Here is a 19,184-nt window from a genome sequence, read left to right on the forward strand (position 1 = left end):
ATGGAGGCATTATTTGTATGGTTCAGAGTTTTATGTGGATGTGGATCATGATACTCTGAAACATTTTTCTAAACAGCCTGACTTGAGGGGCCGCCAAGCTAGGTGGGCAGAGCTGATGCAGGAGTTTAATTTAACGATTCGGTACCGAAGAGGAAAAGATAACAAGGTTGCTGATGCGTTGTCTTGCATTATGCACAACCTGAGTTTCACGGTATTAGAGAGTGCTCTAATGACCGAGATTAGAGAAACTCAAAAAGTGGACGAGTTTGTCCAGAGCTTATGGCCTAAGGCTCATGTGTTAAAACCCGGGGAAAATGAAAAGGATGACCTGGCATCCAAAAAAGGCCAAACATATGAAAGATATACCATAAGGGATGGTATGCTAGTTAGAAATGGCAAGGTTATAGTACCTAGTCAGAATGATCTCAGGCAGAGAGTCATTCGACAGTGCCATGATAGCCCATGTGCGGGACATCCAAGGGTCGAGAAGACATGATCTCGTGAAGCGAGATTTCTTTTGGCCAAAGATGAAAAAGCATATTCATGAATATGTGACACGGTGTTTCTTGTGTCAGGTAAGTAAGGCCGAGCGGGTAAAGCCACCCGGACTTTTACAGCCCTTGGAAGTAGCACTAAGTAAGTGGGAGAGCATTTCCATGGACTTTATTGTAGGGCTGCCTACGACACAAGGAGGGTATGATTCTATCCTTGTGGTGGTTGATCGTCTAACCAAGATGGCTCACTTCATTCCGACTAGAGAGTCTGTTAGTGCCCCGCAAGTTGCGGATTTGTTCATTAGACATATATTTCGTCTGCATGGATTGCCTAGAGCCATAGTGTCAGACAGAGATGTCAGATTTATCGATCATTTTTGGACATCGGTATTTGAGACACTAAGGACTGAGTTCGGAATGAGTAGTGGGGATCATCTTGAGACGGATGGTCAGACGGAGAGAGTCAACCAGACTTTAGAGGATATGCTGAGGGCATATGTCTCATTGAGGCAACATACATGGGACAAGTGGTTGCCATTGTTGGAGTTTGCCTACAATGATAGAAAACATTCCTCTACTGGGTTCAGTCCGTTTGAGCTGAACTATGGTTACAGACTAGCAAATGCAACTATAGTTGGAGTACCTCAGAAAGTGCCTAGTGCCGCGAACTTTGTGGTTCAGATGCGGAAGATGCTAGCACTTGCGAGAGCTAATATCCGCCAAGCTATGGATAGAGCCAAGGTGTATGCGGATGAAAACCGGTCTATAAGAGTATTTAAGGAAGGAGAAAAAGTTTTTCTCAGAGTTTCTTCGCACTCGAAGTCGTTGACTTCAGGAGAGTGTGCTAAGTTATCACCTCGATACTGTGGGCCGTGGTTAATTCTAAAAAGAATAGGCAAGGTAGCCAATAAATTAGAATTACCACCGGGGTGTAAGGTGCACCTAGTGTTTCATGTTTCTCGTTTAAAGAAATTTTTGCATATTGGTGACTCACTAATCGAAGGTGTGGTTTTGTTTCAGGAGATAAAGGATAATGCAAGACGCCAACCAACAAGAATCCTGGACCGAGGAACAATGCAAATACGAAATCGGAAGATACCCACGGTGTTGGTTGCATGGCATGGTCAGCCTCTATCAGAAGCTACCTGGGAATCCGTATACCAGTTACGGAGAGTGTTCCCAGATTTCATCATCGAGGATGCTGATGCTTGAAGAGGGAAGGAATGTTATGCTCTAGCCGAGATAACATGACCTTGGAAAGATCGGTGGGCATTTTCTCTTAGATGACCGACTTCTGTAATATTTAATGTGCGTAAATAAAATGGTCAAGAGAAGTAACTGCCAAGGTCCTAGGTGAGGGTGAAATGGCATTGACTAGGTGGTTCTGAGTGCTAAGGCCTAGGTGCACCTAAATATGTAATAAAAATGATGACATGTGGCAAAAGGGAACCATCTAGGGAGTTGTGGGTCTTGTGGATAGGCATGAGGAAAAGAAAATACGTATCTGTTGAAAAACTTGCGATCCATGAGAGCAAGGGAGGGAGGAATAACGATATGCCATCGCCCGTGATAATCGAGATAATTGAATTAGCTTAGGTCTGTTTCAGCATTCATTCATTTCTTTATGTTTGCCTAGTCATGCTTTTCTACTTTCCTTTCCATTCCCTGTCTTGCATCTTCATTCTCTACTACTCTTGGCCCAAGACATGGTAGACATGGTTTCTTAGCTACTTGACTATGAAAGGGTTTTACAAGCAGATCTTGATGCTGTTTTACGTATTGCTTGTGATTTTGATGTCTCCCTTCTTTTTTCAGATCCTTAACACACAATGCTAGACATAGAGTTTGACAAGCTATTCCAGCATTAGTGAAACCAGATATGAGAGTCTTACTTGATGTACCTTTGACCAATTTGGAGTTTAAGACTGCACTTTTAGCCCTTCATAAGGGCAATTGTCTGAGCTTAGTTAGATTGACATCCTTCTTCATTGGGACATGATTTGCGACCACGTTACTTCAGCCCTGCAGGGCGTTTGGGACTCTGGTGCTATGCTTGATTCAATTACGATGGGTCTTACCCATCTTATCCCAAAGAAATTTAGTTGCCCAATGTCTTTTTGCAAGAAGAAAAAAAAACAAGGGCTACGAGGTTAGCATGCGTATCTCTCTTTCACAGCAATTTGCTCCTATGTTGGAGAGTATCAAGAATCTCCTCCTTTGGAGTTCAGCTAGCCTTGATCTTGAATCCGGAGTGGTAGTTATTAACCAGATATTCCTGGCCACAAGTTGGTGTATTTGTTCTTGTTGGTGCCACTCTAGGGATCATGTTATTGAGCTGAAAAGGCCGATAAGGAATTTCGTCGGAGACTTTGATTCTCCCCACATGTGATTGCTCAAGATTTGCAATGCAGGCCCTTGCTCTGCAAGTTTGTGGTCAGGGTTCTTTTTCCAGAACAGGAGCCTTGGAAAGTTTTCGTGATTCATTGTATATTGTCCTGTTGTGGCACTTTGGGTGGTGATTGGATGGGTAGTACGATGTGGATCTTTACCACGGTGCATCTTAGGGTTCATTTCTTCCCTCTAATGGCTGCCATCCTGAAGGATTAATCTTTGGAGAATCCCTCCCATTCTATGAAATAAAGTGATGGGAAGCTTGCCATGTGGAATGACATTGTGCGTGATAATCATGGCAGACTTCTTGGTACTTCTAGTTACATGTAGTGGTCCAAATGGGATAGAGGACCTGCTTCCTTTGTGAGCCCTTGGAAGGAATTTAAAAAGCTTCCGGATGATCGCAACTTCAATTGGTAAGTCACTTCAGAGGAAATGAAAGAAGAATTGAACAAATTGATGCAGCCTTACCCTTGGATTAGGTTTTCATAAATGGCAGGCCTTGGCATCGATCTATTTGGCTTTGGGCTTGTACGAGGTAAGGTGTCCCACTCTAGATCCTAGGGCTTTCAGGAGGCTCACATGGGGATACCAATGGGTCTTGATGTTCAATCTGGGGGCCGATTATATAGGTCCAGGGATGAGGATATCCTTGTGGACGTTGATTTTGAGCATGTCAAAATTTTGGTTCCTGTGAAGCAGTGTTTTCTGACTTCAGGTTGGCATCTAGACTCAAGCCTAAATCTCATTCCCCTGGGTTATGGAGGATTTGGCTTCATGGAGGTATTTCCATAAAGTATTTACAGCAGGACTTTGGGGATTGGGAGTGGATTGATGCAGGGAACCATGTGAAGAGCCTGCCTTTCTTTCACTCCTCGGTTAGCAATGAGAAGAGGTTTCAGCTCAGCTTTAGGATCTAGAAGCCCACGAGAGCTCCTCATTTGGAAAATTTGCAGATTCTATAGACTTGCAGAAATCTTTTTGAGGATGACTTTGGAAGACCCTTAGGAATAGAAAAAACACTACTTTTTTTTTGGATCAGCCCCTACTTGCCCTCGCTGCCTCTTTTGGTGGGGAGTCCATTTAACATCGTTTCTAGGATTCCAGATAGGCAAAGACTGGAAGGGATTGCTATACTTTTGAGTACGGTTAGCAATGAGAAGAGGTTTCAGCTCGATCTGGAAGCCCACGAGAGCTCCTCATTTGGAAAATTTGTAGATTCTATAGACTTGCGGAAATCTTTTGGGGGATGACTCTGGAAGACCCTTAGGAATAGAAAAATCACTACTTTTTTTTGTCCAGGTTTGGATCAGCCCTTTCTTGCCCTCGCTGCCTTTTTTGCTGAGGAGTCCATTCAACATTGTTTATGGGATTGCAGATAGGCAAAGACTCGAAGGGATTGCTAGACTTTTGAGTACGCCCCCTCCCGTCCCTCCCCCCTTTTCCAACCCCCCCACCAATCTAGGGCTTTGTGGCTTGGCTCTCTCTTTTTGGGGCCTCAAATATTTTATGAGAGGCATGGCTCCTCTTTGGGCTCTTTCTATTTGGTGACAGTCATGCTCTCTCAGTGATGTCTCCCATTTTTATTACAGACCACATGTCATGCCTCGGTGGATACTTCTCGGGAGAATTTAGTAAGCATTTCAGCGTGGCACAAATGGAGATGTAGATGCATAGAGGCACTTGATAGCTCCTAGGTCCACCCTTCTCACACTTTGGCCATTATTTGGATAGACACTGTACACACTATCATGGCCATTTGGTTGAGCATGCAGGGGTCTTCCTGGGAGGCTTTTGCCAGGAGGATTATTTTGCTCTGGGAGTGGAGTGGCTCCCCTTTTTTCTTAGAGTCTGGCACACGTTTGAGATGGCATTTTCAGCCTCAACCTTGATGCTTTACTAGCTCTTCTTGATGAGCAGGATATTTACCCACTCAGTTGTTCATGCTATTTGAGATGGCACTTTCAGCCTCAACCTTGGTGCCTTACTAGCTTTTCTTGATGAAGAGGTTATTTAATCACTTGGGGTCTTTTGTTTTTCATGCTATGCATGATGTACTTTTGCCATGAGCATCGCTCTTGGGGCTGTTATCATACATAATAGAACTCTTTTCATTGAAAAAAAAACAGAATAGTTATTTAAGAAGTCATTTGAGTGTTATAGAAAAGGGGAAATTTTTAATCGCAATCATGTGGCAATGTCAACATACAAATTCAGTAGTAAAGGCATGTCATTGGACATTTTTAAGATGTCAGATATGATATGTTTGGGGATATTCTGATGTACTGCTAACATCTAAGTTCTTTGATAGGATATTGAAGCATGAACATGTGGGAATTTCCTGAAGCATTGAATAAACTAAATGACCTGTACTGCAGCTTGGATCTTTTCCAAACAATATGGGTTAACATTGGCTTTTCCTCATACTGTATGGATTAGGAGTTTGAATGTCAGAACATACTTTTGCAGTAAATCAGTAGCATTTTCAGCTTGTAGAAAAGAATTTCACATGTGGACAGACCTGTATTTGCACCATGGCAGGTTTCGGTACTGGCAGATATGGAAGCTTGTGGTATAAGAGTGGACATGGAGGCTTGTAAAAATGCCCGTCAACGGTTGGAGATGAAGGTGAAGGAACTTGAGAGCAAAGCACATGAACTTGCTGGGGTTCTATTCTCTCTTTCTGTTCCTGCAGAGATCGCAACTGTGTTGTACACACATTTAAAACTTCCTGTTCCTGCTGGTAATAAAGGGAAACAACACCCTAGTACTGACAAACAGGCACTGGATGCTTTAAGGTAGCTTCATGTCCATTCTTGATGCCATTTACTGAGCTGAACCCATTTATATCTGAATTTGATATCTTTTCTGTATGCCTTATGCTTTAAATATGGGTCGTTGATGAAGGGCACATGTACAATTTGTATTATGTATGATATGTAGCATTCTTTTGTAGATTAATTTGTTGGTTTGTTTTTTAGGAATTGCCATCCCATCATTGAAGTGATCAAGGAGCATAGAACACTTTCCAAAGTACTCCACAGCACCCTTGGTTCAATACTTTCCAAGGCCAAGCCTATGGTAGTTGGGGGTGCTCAGTTTTGTGCTAGCAAATCTATCACCTACCATGTCAAGGGTCACTGGCTGCAGAGATCAACTGCAACTGGCAGACTGGCTATGGAGGAACCAAACCTGCAGGTATGACTGTTTTATGTGAGTCTTAGGAATTGCTTTCAAGTTAATTTATGGCTATTTTGACCCCAGTGAACCTTATGCACACAAGGATGCACACAAGCGAATATCCATCTCAGATAAAACAGATTGTTCTTAACGGGGCATTTCGGTTTTTGCAAAACACAATATCTTAAGCAATATTATTTTTTCTATGTAACCTTAATCATAGATAGTGTACAAGTCTTCCATTTAAACCTGTGGACAGTGTTGTGTGTCCATTTCTGTACTGAGGATGCTATCATGTGCTTGGCCTCCTTTATTTTAATGGGATTGATAGTAGCAGTGGAAAGTAATATTGGAATACTTATAGTAGTTCAATTATAGACCAGACTTGTAAATGCAGTGCCTTAGTCTCCCTTTTTTTTTTTGGGTTGTATGTGTGTGTGTGTGTGTGTGCCCTGGTAAGAATATTTCAGACTCTCCCTACGGCAATCTATCTATGATGCTTGCTATCAAGGAGATCTTCCTCAGTCATGCCTGGAAATAGTTTTTCTTTGCTTTTGATTTCCTGTTGAGGCTCTCTGCTTTTTTGAGACCCTCATGTAAATTTTGCTGATAATATGATCATGGATTTACCAAAAAAAAAAAAAAAAAGTGTGTGTGCCCTGGTGGGGGGGGGGCGGGGCTGGGGACGGCAGGCAGGACTAAGTATTGCAAACCTGCCATTTGCAAGGACTGCTTTTATTCGCTGCAATGGAGCATTCTTCAAATGCTTTTATTCATTGGAAGGCCTACGGTGATACCTCTATGACGTCCCCAGCCAGCATATACCCGACCTAATTAACATCCCCCACCCTACTAGGTCCACACTTTTTACCAAAACATGCTTGAAAGAGGCTATCAATAAGAATTACAGAATGGCAGAGACAAGGATTATAAAGGTCTTCAAGCGCAACTCTAGGATTATGGTTGGACAATACTAGTTCAGGTCCTAGTGAAGCTCTTTAGTGAGGTGTTTTGTGAAGGCTTTCCCACTACTTGGACCATCAATAAGAGGCCCCTTGTATGTGCTTGTGATACATGGAGTTTGGGGACAATATTCCCATATGCAAAGTTGTAAATAGATTATTGTTGGATATATTGAGTTGATGGAGCCCTTTCTCCTCATCCTGCCGGCTCCTTTTAGGGTGTTGAGGAGCCTTGCAAGTTGCACTGCTATGAGATAGAGGTGTGGGACCCTTTGAACTGAGTGCTCCTTGTGTTGACACGTGGCCTCTTTGGGTCGCTTATAGTTTTCGACCTCGTAGACACTTTACTCCTACTTTTTTTGATGACATTCTTGTGTTCTCAAAGTCAGAAGAGGAACATGAAAGACATCTAACCACTATGTTTCAAGAACTTAGATACAATAAGCTATTTTTTTTTTCCAAGAAAGAGACTTCTATTCAGTAAGAGAAAAAACCCGCGAGAGCAAGCTCAAAGCGGAATATATCATGAAATCATGAGGATAAATAAACCCCCTCAAAATGAGGTGGAAAACAACCAAGGCTGAGACTGAAAGTGCCAGCTCAACCCTATAAGAGTCTCAAAGAAGAAAGGAGAATCCTTCCATTCCCTGAATAAAGAAGCCCTCCTAGCTGAGGCTGCATGCATACTCGTCCATACGGCCATCAAGGTATGTATGGTGTCTGTCCAGATGTCTGTCCAGATACTATCCAATGTGTGCGAGGGATGAACCTGAGTTCCCTCCAATGCCTCTGTGCATCTGGCTCTCTAGATATGCCAGGCTGCTATGCTCGCTAGAATCTCCCAAGAGGTATCCATAGAGGCATGTACAGCTGCAAAAGGAAGTTGTGCTATCACATCCAAAGAGCAGGACTCAACTTGATGATGTCGAGTCGAAATGGCCCGAGAGGAGTCAAGTCTCACATAAAATACCTAAGGCCCTGTAAGAGAAAGCCAAGCCACTGAGCCCCATGTCATAAAGAATGGGGAGTGGGCAAAGTGACTGAAAATCCTGGCTACCTCCATCCAAATCATCCTCGTCTATCTGTAATCCCATAAACAATGCTGAATCGTCTCCAAAGCAGAGAGGCAACGAGGGCAAGTAGGGTCGGCTCCAAAGCTGGATCTCCAAAGGTTCACTGCAATCCCACCATGGATGGAAAGCCAAAAGAAAAGAGTGATCTTTCTATTCCTGTGGGATTTCCAGAGTCTCTTCCAGAAGCACCTCTACAAATCTGCAGTGATATCAAATGCCTCCCAATGAGGAATTCTGGAAGGTCTCCAACCTCTACTCGTGAGCTGGAATCTCTTGGCATTACTGACCGTGTAACGAAAGAAGGGGATGCTCTTCTCTTTGCGTCAATCCACTCCCACTCTCTAGGGTCCCACTGCCAATAAGCTATTTATCAGTGAAAATAAGAGTGAATTTCTTTCTCTTGGTCACGTCATTTCTAAGGATGGCATACGGATGGATGCTGCAAAGATCAATGCCATTCAGGAATGTCCTGAGTTTGAGATCGGTCCATGAAGTGCACAGCTTTTTAGGCTTCGTTCCTACTACAGAAGGTTCATCAGACACTTTGCTGATATTGTAGCCTCGTTACATGATTTTGACCTAGACATTTGCAGTTTTCAGATGGGGAGAGGGACAAAGAACAGCCTTTAACACTCTCAAGGAGAAGTTAACCACATAGCCTATTCTCATTGTTCTTGTTTTATACAAGCCCTTTGATGTGGACGGCGACGCTTTTGGAGAGTGTGTTGGAGCTGCTCTTCATTAAAGTGGACCTGTGGTTGTCTATGAAAGTAGGAGATTGAGAGATACCAAGAGACATATATGAGAAAGAAATGCTGGTAGTAATTCATGGTCTTACTATCTAGAAATACTATTCTTTTGGGGGCTGATTTACGGTCAAGACAGACCACCAAAGCCTCAAGTACTACTTGACCGAAACCAAGCTCTTGGAAAAGCATTTGAGATGGGCAAACTTTCTTTCCATTTTCCATTTTTAGATTGTCCATACCCTAGGAGCCCATAATAGAGTGGCGGATGCCCTTTCCAGAAGGCCCAAGTCAAATATAGCCCCATCATAGAGACCTTGAAGAGATGAAAGAGCACTATTTACAAGACCCAGACGTTGGAAAGATCATGGAGAATATCCAACAAGGCTAGTCAATCAGCCAATATTCTCTCAAGGATGAGTATCTCATGAAGGACGATCATTTGTGTGTGACTCCTTGACATGTGGATGAAAGTAATGGAGGAATCTCATTTACCAAGGGCTATTGATGCCACTTCTAGTGCCTCAAGCTCCACGGGAAAGCATAGCCATGGAATTTATCTTTGATCGACCAAGATCAAAGAAATGGAAATGATGGGATTCGGACTACTATTGACAGATGCAGTAAGCAAGCTCACTTTATTCCTGGTCAAGAAGGCCATCAGAGCAGACCACATGGCAAAGTTGTTTATGTCATAGATCTTCAGGCACCTACCACTCATTCTCAGAACCAAGGATGAAAGTTTGTGGCTGACCAGTATGCTAGAGACCTTGAGACAGCTTTCTCTCAGGTTCGGGCAGCCATAGAAAGATCGAGAGAAAAGCACAAAAGAGCAGCAGATAAGCACAGAAGGAAGATGAATCTTCAAGAAAGGGATTGGGTATTACTCAAGCTTGAGAAATCCAGACTCAGAAAGATAAAAGTGAAAGAAAAGCTCGATCCAAAGCTTTCTATTCGATGGATCACATGTCCACCCTTTTGATACCTTGGCCAATATTTGGGCTGATACCATTCACACTCCAATGGCCAGTTGGGCGAGCATGCAGGGGTCCTCCCGGGCAGCATCTGCCAGGAGGGTTATATTCCTTACAGAATGGAGGGGCTCCCCCTTCTTCTCAGAGACTACATTAGGGTTGAGGTGGCATTTTCAGCCTCAACCTTGGTTTCTCTCCAGCTCTTTTTGAGTTTTTGCTTACTGTTCCATAGTGTTTTTTTCTCATGCCCACCATGATGTATTTCCGCATCAAGCTTGCTCACGTGGGTTTTTTTCATACTCGATAGAAGTCTCTTTAATGGGAAAAAAAAAGTCACATACTAACTAGAACTACCACATCATAAGAAGACCGCTGTCCCAAGCTGCGTGAAGGTGTCATCCATGATACGCTGAGCAAGATGCAGGGATCTTTTCATCCACGCATACATGTCGCTGTAATTCATCCTGTCCGCCAAATTAATGACGTCCCCCAATTCCTCAAACATGTCAGGAAGAGCTCCCTCTTCCTCGGTTGACAGGTTTCCTGTAGGTGCCAATTTGTCCAAGTGCACAAAACATGTTGGGGCCCTGGAGATCTTGTTCTGTGCGAGGCAGTCCTGCAAGGGAATGGTGAAGATTTGAGTGAGATCCTCCTCTTCCCCACATACTGGTGAGCGTTTTTTGTGAAGGACAGATAGTAGTTGGCTGTAATCTTCATTCTGTTTTTCCACCAGGGAAATATTTGAAAGAGGGGGGCCCGATGAAGCAGCTATGTAAGCTGTGAACATATAGTTTTCATGAAGGGGTGGGCAATCCACAGATTTGGGCAGAATCCCTCCCTCAAATACCTCCTCTGATGCTGAAGTGGCCGATGGAGCATCTCCGCGAGAGGGGCTCCCACTCCCGTCTCTAGTCCTGTCTCGGCCTGGGGAGGCTGAAATGTGAAGTACACCCTGGGATGACATCTCCTGAGAAAGCCCATGGGAGTGGGAGTCGGGTCCCAGGCTAAGATTCAGGTCCAATACCTGGTCCAAAACATGGTCAGAGGTCGCCTGAACTGTGGTGATGACTGCATCGGTGAAAGTGGTAGGGGGTGAAGACGAAACAGCTGCAGTCCTGCGTAACAATACACATGTCGAGGAAGTCCCGGGTACAACAGTCGTCGTCACGGGTACAACAGGAGGTGTACCTGGTGCAATCCCTGGAGAAGCCTGGACAAGTGTGACTGATGGAGAGGCAAGTCCTGGCACGGGCACGATTGATGGAGATACAAGACATGTCACTGGTGGTAACCCTGGGGCACCGGTAACAGAATATACTGAAGAAGCTCCGGTGCAGACTTCATGAGGTGGCGCTCGCCGAGGTGTCGTCTTGAGCGAAAGAGGAGAAGAGGCAGTCCCGGGAGAAGGAACACTAGAAGTGACAGTAAACGATGTGGAAAAGGGGGTGATAGAAGGGGAGAGAGATGATGAAGGGAGGCGACTTGTGACAATGGAAGGAGGGTTGGCCTTCCACTGATGAAGTAAGAAGGTGAGGTGGGGCCCACAAGTACAGGTATATGTGCCCCGACGCTTGCGAACTGTGTTACGAAAGGCAGAGTAGAAGAGTGAGGCGAAATCATAGGGAGTGACCGAGAGAATGGAGTCTAAGGCAGAATGGATCGCCTTGGTGATGAAGAAGTGACCTGGGGCAGAGTAGAAGTGTGTGAACAAATACCTCGCTAGAAGCGCCTCTCGGCTGTTACCCTCGAGAACTTTCTTGCACTCATGTCCTATGCGATGAGTTTTACAGGTAGACAAGAAGGACAGGAATGTGGGTGAGCCGGTGTGAGGTGGCAAAAAGGGAAGTGTGGGAAGACGGAGATATGTGGATACGAGACTAGGAGTGAACATGTGACGGGAATTCAAGAATCCGAATGTGTCTGTTGCAAAGTCATAAGACTGAATGAACGCAGTACACATTTGGACATCCACCGGGGGAAGTGTGACATCATCAAACTCCACGAGAGACATGCGGGCTATCTCATCAGGTGACAAGATGCTAGACAGCTTGAGTGTGGGATCAAGGAAAGTTTTGAAAACCACCCGAATGATCGAGGAGGATGAAGCTGGGGGTGGAAGATCACAAGCCGTACTTTGTGGGGCCAAATCACCGTCACCGTTACTGTGACCACTGTGCCCACTGGATGCCTTGGATGGTGTTTTGATTGTACCTGTGGGGGGCAGATAGTTAGAGCCTCCATGATCTGAATCAGAGGAACTCGAAAAGGGGGATAGCTCCTCATCCGATATGATAGTGATCCTATCGGAGGGAGGTGAATCTGCAACTGCTCGAGGTCGTTTCGAAGTGCTTTGTGGTGTAGACCCGGCACCCAGGTCATCAGTGGTGCACTTGCCGAGTGATGCCATGGAAGATGGGCCCGATCCTGTCATGTGGCCTGCTCGAGCCCGATGGAAGCCAACGAATAAAGTATCGGGGGGTAATCTGGGTTTGAACTTGTGGCGAGAGGCACGGATAGGCATGAACGGTGGCGTCGTATGAAGAGGAAAAGAGTACAGAGGGGGTGTCGATGTCGAGGTCTGGAGAGGCAAGGAAGGAGGAGGTGTAAAAGAGTACGGAGGGGGTGTGGATGTCGAGGTCTGGAGAGGCAAGGAGGAAGGAGGAGGTGTTGAGGTCGAGGTTAAGCCCGGAATCTGCTACGAGAGAATACTTTAGCAGAGCCACCAGTGCAGGCCCAGGCTTGGATGGAGAGGAAAAGAGTGAGGAAGGGGTGTCGGTGGAGAGGGAGAGTAAAAGGATGGATGTAGACAAGGGGGGAGGAGGGGGGCTGGAGCTAGGAGGGGAGAAGGGGAGATGCAGAGGGTGTAGGGAGGAGAAGGGGGGAGAGCTGCGCAGGAGAGGGGGACGTAGGCTGTGCGCAGGAGAAGGGGGGAAGGGCAGGTAGAGGGAGAGGAGGGAGGTGCTGCGCAGGAAGGAGGGGGAGAAGCAGGGTGGTGAGGATAGAAAGAGAGGGGGGGCTGTTGCGCAGGAGGGGAGGGGGCAGGTAGAGGGAGAGGAGGGAGGTGCTGCGCAGGAAGGAGGGGGAGAAGCAGGGTGGTGAGGATAGAAAGAGAGGGGGGGCTGTTGCGCAGGAGGGGGGGGGGCAGGTAGAGGGAGAGGAGGGAGGTGCTGCGCAGGAAGGAGGGGGAGAAGCAGGGTGGTGAGGAGAGGAAAAGAGGGGGGGGCTGTTTCGCAGGAGGGGAGAGGAGGGGTGGTGAGGAGAGGAAGAGAGGGGGAGCTGTTTCGCAGGAGGGGAGAGCAGGGGTGGTGAGGGGAGGAAGAGAGGGGGAGCTGTTTTGCAGGAGGGGAGAGGAGGGGTGGTGAGGAGAGGAAGAGAGGGGGGGCTGTTTCGCAGGAGGGGAGAGGAGGGGTGGTGAGGAGAGGAAGAGAGGGGGAGCTGTTTCGCAGGAGGGGAGAGGAGGGGTGGTGAGGAGAGGAAGAGAGGGGGGGGGCTGTTGCGCAGGAGGGGAGGGGAGGGGTGGTGAGGAGAGGAAGAGAGGGGGGCTGTGTCGCAGGAGGGGAGAGAAGCGGTGGTGAGGAGAAGAAGAGAGGGGGAGCGGTTTCGCAGGAGGGGAGAGCAGGGGTGGTGAGGGGAGGAAGAGAGGGGGAGCTGTTTCGCAGGAGGGGAGAGCAGGGGTGGTGAGGGGAGGAAGAGAGGGGGAGCTGTTTCGCAGGAGGGGAGAGGAGGGGTGGTGAGGAGAGGAAGAGGGGGGGGCTGTTTCGCAGGAGGGGAGAGGGCAGGTAGGGGCGGGGTGGCGGGTAGTAGAGGGAGAGAAGGGGAAGAGAGGGAGCTGCGTGGAGAGGGAGCGAGCTGGTTGCCAAGGAGAGGAGAGTTGGGAGGAGGATAGTTGGCCACCCAACTAGCGCGCTTGTGAGGGTGGTATGTAAAGCGTGGAGAAACCAATGGAGGGGAGAGAAAGCCAGAAAACAAATCCGCCAAACTTAGCCTTATCCACCAAAAATAGCATATCCACTAAATTTAGCATATTCGTCAAATTTAGCTTATTGCCAAATTTAGCATATCTGCCACATTTAGCTAAGTGCCAAAAATAGGTTGGACGTGCATAGGAAGATGGAAGATGGAAGAAAAGGAGATGAGTGTGACAAAGGTGGAAAGAGAAGGTATTTGTAAGAGGGAGGTAGGGGTTTGGTCATAGGGTGGAAAGAGAAGGTGTTTGTAAGAGAGAGGTGGAGAGTTGGACATAGGGTGGAAAGAGAAGGGTTTTGTAAGAGAGAGGTAGGGGGTTGGACAGAGGGTGGAAAGAGAAGGTGTTTGTAAGAGAGAGGTAGAAGTTGGACATAGGGTGGAAAGACAAGGTTTTTGTAAGAGAGAGGTAGGGAGTTTGGACAGAGGGTGGAAAGAGAAGGTGTTTGTAAGAGAGAGGTAGAAGTTGGACATAGGGTGGAAAGAGAAGGTTTTTGTAAGAGAGAGGTAGGGAGTTGAACATAGGGTGGAAAGAGAAGGTTTTTGTAAGAGAGAGGTAGAAGTTGGACATAGGGTGGAAAGAGAAGGTGTTTGTAAGAGAGAGGTAGGGAGTTGGACAGAGGGTGGAAAGAGAAGGTGTTTGTAAGAGAGAGGTAGAAGTTGGACATAGGGTGGAAAGAGAAGGTTTTTGTAAGAGAGAGGTAGGGAGTTGGACATAGGGTGGAAAGAGAAGGTGTTTGTAAGAGAGAGGTAGAAGTTGGACATAGGGTGGAAAGAGAAGGTTTTTGTAAGAGAGAGGTAGGGAGTTGGACAGAGGGTGGAAAGAGAAGGTGTTTGTAAGAGAGAGGTAGGGAGTTGGACAGAGGGTGGAAAGAGAAGGTGTTTGTAAGAGAGAGGTAGGAGTTGGAGAGAAGGTAGAAGGAGAAGGAGTTTGTAAAACATGATGAAAAGGGGAGGCCGTAGTTAGAGAGAGAAAGTAACATAGAGTGAAAAAGGGAGGCCGCATTTTAAGGGTGGTCATTTAGAGAGAGATAGTGGCACGGGATGAAAAAAGGTGGTCACACTTAGAGAGAGAAAGTGGCTCGGGGTGAAAATGGAGGGCTCACTTAGAGAGAGAAAGTGACACCTGGGTGGAAAGAGAAGGACCCATTTAGAGAGAAAAATTGGCACCAAGGGCAGAGAGGAGGAGCCATGTAGAGAGAGAAAGCGGCACTAGGGGCAGAGAGGAGGACCCTTGTAGAAAGAGAAAGTGGCCCTCACTCAGAGGGAGAAGATGTCACCAGGAAGGAGAAGGATTAGGAGGGTGTTTTCTCATTGATCATGATACCTCTTGATGCGTGACCCATTCACCGGGGCAGGTAGAAGTCTGCCTTCTAAAGTGGCCAAGTAGACTCCGCCACTTGGGATAAGCTTGGCAATGAGAAATGGACCTGTCCAACCACTCACAAACTTAGGTTTGTGTTTGAGAAACTTACTGGAATACAAGAGTACTAAATCTCCGACTTTGAAATTCCTTTTTCTGAGGTTCCGGTCATGCCAAGCTTTTTGTCGCTTCTGCCAAACTTCTTGAGCGAAAACTGCTTCACGTCGATGCTCTGCCAGGGCTTCCAAATCCCACAAGCGTTCCATTGTGCAGGCTTCAAGGTTGTCATTTTTGTCTGGAAGAATCCTATGAGTGTCAAGATGAAATTCATAAGGCATAACGGCCTCCAGTCCATAGACCAGCTCGAAGGGTGAATACCCAGTACTCGCCTTGTAAGCCGTTCGATAGGCGAATAAAGCAGCTGGAAGTATGTCGTCCCAATCGGCTAGAGAATTTAGGCAAAGTCGATGCACGATCTCGCACATTGTGCGATTTGAGCTCTCAGCTAGACCATTGGCACGTGGGTAATAGGGAGATGAAAATTTGTGAACTATTTGAAGCAGGTGAACTAGTGCAGCAATGGTGTCATTTAGGAAGTGAGACCCTCTATCACTTATCAACTCACTAGGACAACCAAACCGAGAGATGATCTGGTCATATAGAAATGTGGCTACTACCTGGGCTGTACAGTTCTTGACTGCCTTGGCTTCGACCCATTTGGTTCCATAGTCGGTGGCAAGCAGAGCATACTTGTTCCCTCGGCGTGTGGCAGGAGAGATGGGTCCAATGAAATCCAATCCCCAGCGATAGAAGGGAGGCACCGGAGTGAATGGTTTGAGAGGGAGGTACTCACGCCTCGTAGGCTTGGGGCCCGCTCGTTGACATGAATCACATCTGGTCACATGAACATGGCAGTCGCGGAAGAGCTTGGGCCACCAGAACCCTGCTCGCATGATCTTACGAGCAGTAGCATCTGAGGCCATATGCCCTCCACCTATGCCAGCATGTGCCTCTTTAAGAATGGATTGTGTCTCATGTGGAAGCACACACCGTCTCAAGATCTGATCCTTCCCAAGCTTGTACAATTGACCTGCAATCAACTTAAAAGGAGCAGCTTGAAGGATCCGTTTGCGTTTCTCTGTTGGAGTTAATCCTGGAGGAAAGCCACCTGTAGACAAGAGGTGTACGATGTTGGCATACCATGGTGGGAAGCAGTCCACCGCAAATAGGCATTCATCAGGTAGTTCTGTTATTCCGAACAAGCCCGCATCGGGTAAGTCATCAGTGATACCATTGGCTGGTTCCGCGGAATGTAACCTAGACAAGTGGTCTGCAGGTTGATGCAATCTCCCAGCCCTCACCACAATGTCGAATTCAAATTCTTGAAAGAGAAGAATCCATCTGCTTATCCGGCCACCAAGAGTAGGCTTATTCAATAAATACTTAAGAGCTTGATGATCAGTGATGATCACAAACTTGTTGCCCAAGAGGTAGTGACAATACTTGGTCATGGCATAAACCATGCCGAGACCCTCCCTTTCTGTGGTACTGTAATTGCGTTCTGCTCCATTGAGTTGTCGACTCGCGAAGTAGATGGGCAAATCAATCTTAGTATCCTGGTTAGGTTGGGCCAGTATAGCACGTACTGCCCACCCACTAGCATCCACATGGACATGAAAAATTACATCCCAATCAGGCTGCCTGAGGATGGGGGCCTTCACGAGGCGATGCTTCAGATCATCAAAGGCTAGTTGTTGTGTGGGGTGGCCCAGACAAATGATCGGTCTTGATGTAGGAGTTCTGTCAGTGCAATAGCAATGTCGGCATAGAAACGTATGAACCTTCGGTAATATCCTACATGCCCTAAGAAGGACTTCACCTCTTTGGGTGTACGAGGGATGGGCAATGAGATGATCACCTCTACCTTTGCGGGATCCGTGGTCATGCCCTCAGCAGAAACAATATGACCAAGGAGAACACCTCGGAGTGCGAGAAAGAAACATTTGTCAGGGTTCAAACACAAGCGCACTTCTCTGCACTTATCAAAGACCCATCTCAACTTATGTAGATGATCATTTTGTATGGCCGGATCAAGATGGGAGGCCGATTTACCATTAAAAACAGAGAAGTCATGTAGAAATACCTCAAGAGAAAGAGTTTGGTTACAAGTCGTTGAAAGGTTGCCGGGGCATTACATAGTCCAAAGGGCATCATTCGGTAGGCGCATGTTCCCCATTGAGTGACAAAGGTAGTCTTGGGCTGATCCTGTTCTTTCACTCGGACTTGGTTGTACCCGCTATATCCATCCATGAATGAGTATAAAGCATGTCCTGCCATTGTCTCCAACACTCTATCTGTGAAGGGAAGGGGGAACCTATCACGTCGTGTTGCAGCATTCAAACTTCGATAGTCAACACATATTCTAAGTTTGCCGGTCTCTCTTTTGGGTACAATGACAATTCCACTGAACCAATCGGAGTAATCCACTGGGTAGATTAATCCTGCTTGCTCCATTTTCTGTATATCTGTTTGGACTGCCTTGCCGTAGTTGGGATTCATGCGGTATGGACCTTTAATCACAGGCTCTGCATCGGGATATAAGTCGATGCTATGCTCCATGAAATCAGCGGGCACCCCCTTCAGATCCTTGTAAGACCAAGCAAAGACATCCACAAATTCTTTAAAAAGGTCGGTGACTGCAGCTAGAAGATAGTCATGTTCCCAGACCCAAGCGGCTAACTTCAAATGCCTGGGTTGGTCCTCACTTCCAATGTTGAGATACCGCCAGTTCCGTGCCTCATCAACAGGGGCAATGCATTGGGATGTTGAGGTATTTGGTTCACCCATTCTCAGTCCTGTATGTGCTGGAGTATCTTCAAGGGGAAAGTCCCCCTCCACTTCTCTCAACCAAGATGAGGGGTAAGTAACTGGGGGGTTCTCAGGCATTGACTGAGATGTAGAATCAGTAGATGTTGCAGATGCTGTGTGCCTTCGATGCCTCGGTGACTGTTTCAGCATGCCCCGGTAAGGTAAGCCTTCCACCTCATAAGTGGTTTCCGGACGGTCTTGAATTGAGGGGTGGTCGGCTTCTGATAAGAAAAGGTCAAGCAAAGTGAGATCGGCCATGTCCTCATCGCTATATCCGGTATGCATCCTGGGTCCGCCCAAGACCTTAAGCTGTTGGTGGTGATTCTCCTCAAGTTCAGCAATGTCTATGTCACTTTTGTCTAAATCACTATCATCATCAGTCTCGTCTTCATTAGTGTTCCTGTTTTCTCTATCACCATCATTGCACTTAGCAGCACCATGGTTGTACACCGTAGTACCATGGTTGTTGACCATGGTTGTGCACTGTAATACCATGATTGTACTCTGAAGTACCATTGGTGGGCTGTGCCCTACTAGCCTCATCCCTAGTAGATCCTTCATTGTATCCTATAGTATTGTCAGCATCATTTTGACCAATGTCCTCCATGTCAGCCACTGGACGATCCTCAATGTTTACTACAGTACCATCATTGTCCTCAGTACGATCTGTGGTGTCCACTGTAGTACCCCTAGTGGCCATTCTCTTATACATGTGTGGACTATTGCAAAGTCCAAAGGGCATCCTTTCGTAAACTAGTTCAGCCAGACCCTGTCGTTCTGGGTGGATTTCTGATACTGCAAGTAGGTGTTCTTCTTGATCTTCTTGTTGGCATAGTTCCACCATGTTGACCGCTAATGAGCCCAGGGCTCCCATCCAATCCAAAATGACAGCCTCCTCGTCTTCTTGATCAGCCCGATCCAACAAGTAGGTCAAACTTTCAAATCCTTCTAGGGTTGTCTCCTCATTGATACCTTGGTCACCACCCTTGGGCCAGTCCCCACAGGCCCAATGCTCCTCTTCGACTCCAGCTTGTTCTTCAAAATCCTCCTCTCCTAGTTCTATTGGTATGTGCCTTGCCTGCCCTGTGACCATATCTATTTCGAGGGATGTCGATCCCAGGGGCAATCGAACTTCATCAGTTGACCAATCCTGAATGGCTTTTGAAGACC

At 46.7% G+C, this 19,184-nt stretch overlaps 1 protein-coding gene across 1 annotated transcript in view; it reads left to right on the forward strand.

Annotated features, from left to right (window-relative positions):
• The window catches only part of LOC147901704 (MUS308 and mammalian DNA polymerase-like protein), a 207,354-nt gene that overhangs the window by 122,555 nt on the left and 65,615 nt on the right, over positions 1-19,184 (forward strand). Inside the window, exons 18-19 of the mRNA XM_087374355.1 lie at positions 5,427-5,683; positions 5,867-6,083. Coding sequence (XP_087230481.1) covers positions 5,427-5,683; positions 5,867-6,083 — 474 coding nt within the window. The remainder of the gene's footprint in view (positions 1-5,426; positions 5,684-5,866; positions 6,084-19,184) is intronic.

Source organism: Dipteris shenzhenensis, chromosome 5, assembly GCF_047967505.1.
Source record: "Dipteris shenzhenensis isolate YYH24624 ecotype China chromosome 5, Dip_SZ_1.0, whole genome shotgun sequence".
Classification (NCBI taxonomy): Eukaryota; Viridiplantae; Streptophyta; class Polypodiopsida; order Gleicheniales; family Dipteridaceae; genus Dipteris; species Dipteris shenzhenensis.